The sequence below is a fragment of the Salvelinus sp. IW2-2015 genome, unplaced genomic scaffold, assembly GCF_002910315.2.
Source record: "Salvelinus sp. IW2-2015 unplaced genomic scaffold, ASM291031v2 Un_scaffold7082, whole genome shotgun sequence".
In the NCBI taxonomy this organism is placed as follows: Eukaryota; Metazoa; Chordata; class Actinopteri; order Salmoniformes; family Salmonidae; genus Salvelinus; species Salvelinus sp. IW2-2015.
In genome coordinates this window covers 36,104-38,299 of record NW_019948342.1, presented here as the reverse complement: position 1 = coordinate 38,299, position 2,196 = coordinate 36,104, and the positions used below count along the sequence as shown (strand labels likewise).

General features: G+C 45.5%; 1 protein-coding gene across 1 annotated transcript in view; it reads right to left on the bottom strand.

Annotated features, from left to right (window-relative positions):
- Positions 1-244: 244 nt before the first annotated feature.
- LOC112079160 (GTPase-activating Rap/Ran-GAP domain-like protein 3) overlaps positions 245-2,196 on the bottom strand; it is a 3,235-nt gene continuing 1,283 nt past the window's right edge. The window contains exons 3-5 of the mRNA XM_024145189.2: positions 1,840-1,947; positions 1,119-1,289; positions 245-396 (exon numbers count right to left, since the gene is read on the bottom strand). Coding sequence (XP_024000957.2) covers positions 245-396; positions 1,119-1,289; positions 1,840-1,947 — 431 coding nt within the window. The remainder of the gene's footprint in view (positions 397-1,118; positions 1,290-1,839; positions 1,948-2,196) is intronic.

Genomic DNA, 2,196 nt, shown 5'->3' with positions numbered 1-2,196 from the left:
TCTAAACCCCCCTCCTTTAAGCCCCAGTTCAAGTAGGGTTCTCCCCATGATATAATTATACTACACTCTAACCCTCTAAACCCAGTTCACAGGTCCCATGATATATACTACAACTTTCTAACCCTCCCTAAAGCCCAGTTTCAGGATCCCATGATACTATACTACACCTTCGGACCCTCTAAAGCCCAGTTGCAGGTCCCAATGATAATTAATTACACCTGTGATTGGATTGCTTGCAGAGGCTTTACCCGTTCGGAGCGGCGATGGGAAACAGCCGGGCATTCTTCGTAAATGGCGTGGGCGTCTGTGGGGGAACTCTGGGAACTGATTTGTTCCCAGGGAGCTTGCAGTTGGGAGCAGAGTGACCGGACAGACGACAACAAAGTAATGATCTGACTGTGGATGGGAAGAGGGAGAGATGGAAGAGGAGAGCCCAGGAGGGAGAGGGGAGAGAAGGAGAGAGAGAACCGAGAAAGGAGAGAGATAGAGTGCAGGAAGAGAGGAGAGAGACGGGAGAGAGAGAAGGAGAGATGAAGAGAGGGAGGAGAGAGAGAGAGAGAGGAGAGAGATAGAGAGGAGAGAGAGAGAGAGAAGAGAAGAGGCGGAGAGGAGAGAGGAGACGAGGACGAGACGAAGATGCAGAGGAAGAGAGAGAGACGAGAGAGAGAGAGAGAGAGAGAGAGAGAGAGAGAGACAGAGAGAGAGAGAGAGGAGAGAAGAGAGAGAGAGAGAGAGAGAGAGACGAGGAGAGACGACGATAAGAGGAGACGAGAGAGGCCACCAGCTCCGCAGGGTAGTAGATTTATTTTCAGTACTGCTATATACTACTATATTCTCCTATATTACAAGTCCTTGGAAAAATTAGAAACATAATGTTTTAATGCATGTCCCTGGGAGGACAGATTGTCTTTGAAAGTCCTTCAGTGTTGAAAGGCACGAATAAAGAAAGTAATTTTCTCTGAACTGGCTCTTGGACGTAGAGGCGAGGTAGAGGAAGATTTGTCACAAACGGACACGCACATACAAGCTCGTGAACGCATGCACGCACACACACGTGGGTACACACACACAAGCTTTCTCTCTCTCTTTTGTGTTGTGTAGGAAAAGCGCTTTATAACTCAGATTCATTACCATCATGATTGGACACTTCCACCTGTCAATCAAACTCACCCTGGAGGCAGTCAGCTGGAGCTCTGGCACGACAGCTGTGTAGACCAGGTTACCGTTGACAACCAGCCGGATCTCAATGGAGTCAGTGGTAAAGGCCAAGATGTAGGGGAATGCACACACTAACACAACAACAACTTCCTGTTATTGAATAAAGAATTAACATCCCATGTGCTGACATAATATAAGAAAAAGTGCATTTACAGACAGAACAGAGAATCAACAGTAATAATTAATGTATGGCTATGAAGTAATTATGATTCCAAAGCACAGCATCAACATTCTGGAGAACACCTGGCTAAATGGAGCTGATAGATTCGGATAGATGGTTTGGATAGATAATGTCCTAATAAATTAATCCTAAGGGTAAAATTGGTTTGTCAAAGCAGCATGACAGTACAAACATACACATACTAACATAAGAGAAACTGTAGCTTGTGTAATGTATCTTTAGCCAGCCATTCTCTGCTTTCATCATCAGAAACAAACACAGACACAAACAGACACAGACAAACACTCTGGACGACCTAGCCTGGGTGGCCACCCGCTGCATGTTACCATGGTGACGGGGCTCAGGCCAGGGCCGGAGGCTGGGCTGACCAAGGGAGGGAGCGGGGTGTGGGGAGGGGTAGGGTGGGGCTGCTGGTTGCTATGGTTACCAGTGCTACTCACCGATGGCGTTGGGCATCTGGTTCCAGCTGAAGTGTAAGTCAGAGGCGTTAGACTGGATCATAGGGGTGGACCCATTGAACGGACACACCTTCTTATAGGAACAGATATCTGGGGAACATATGAGATATACAGTATTAGAATGGATATATTAGTGACCCTATATGCCTTTATACCATGTCATTGTTAAGTAATTATAGGAACAAGTATCTGCACAGAAAGACGAGTTTAGAAACATAAGTCTAAATATAGAAACACAGTCGTTAACCTTGTATATATAGGAACCTTGTATATATAGGAACCTTGTATATATAGGAACCTTGTATATATAGGAACCTTGTATATATAGGAACCTTGTAT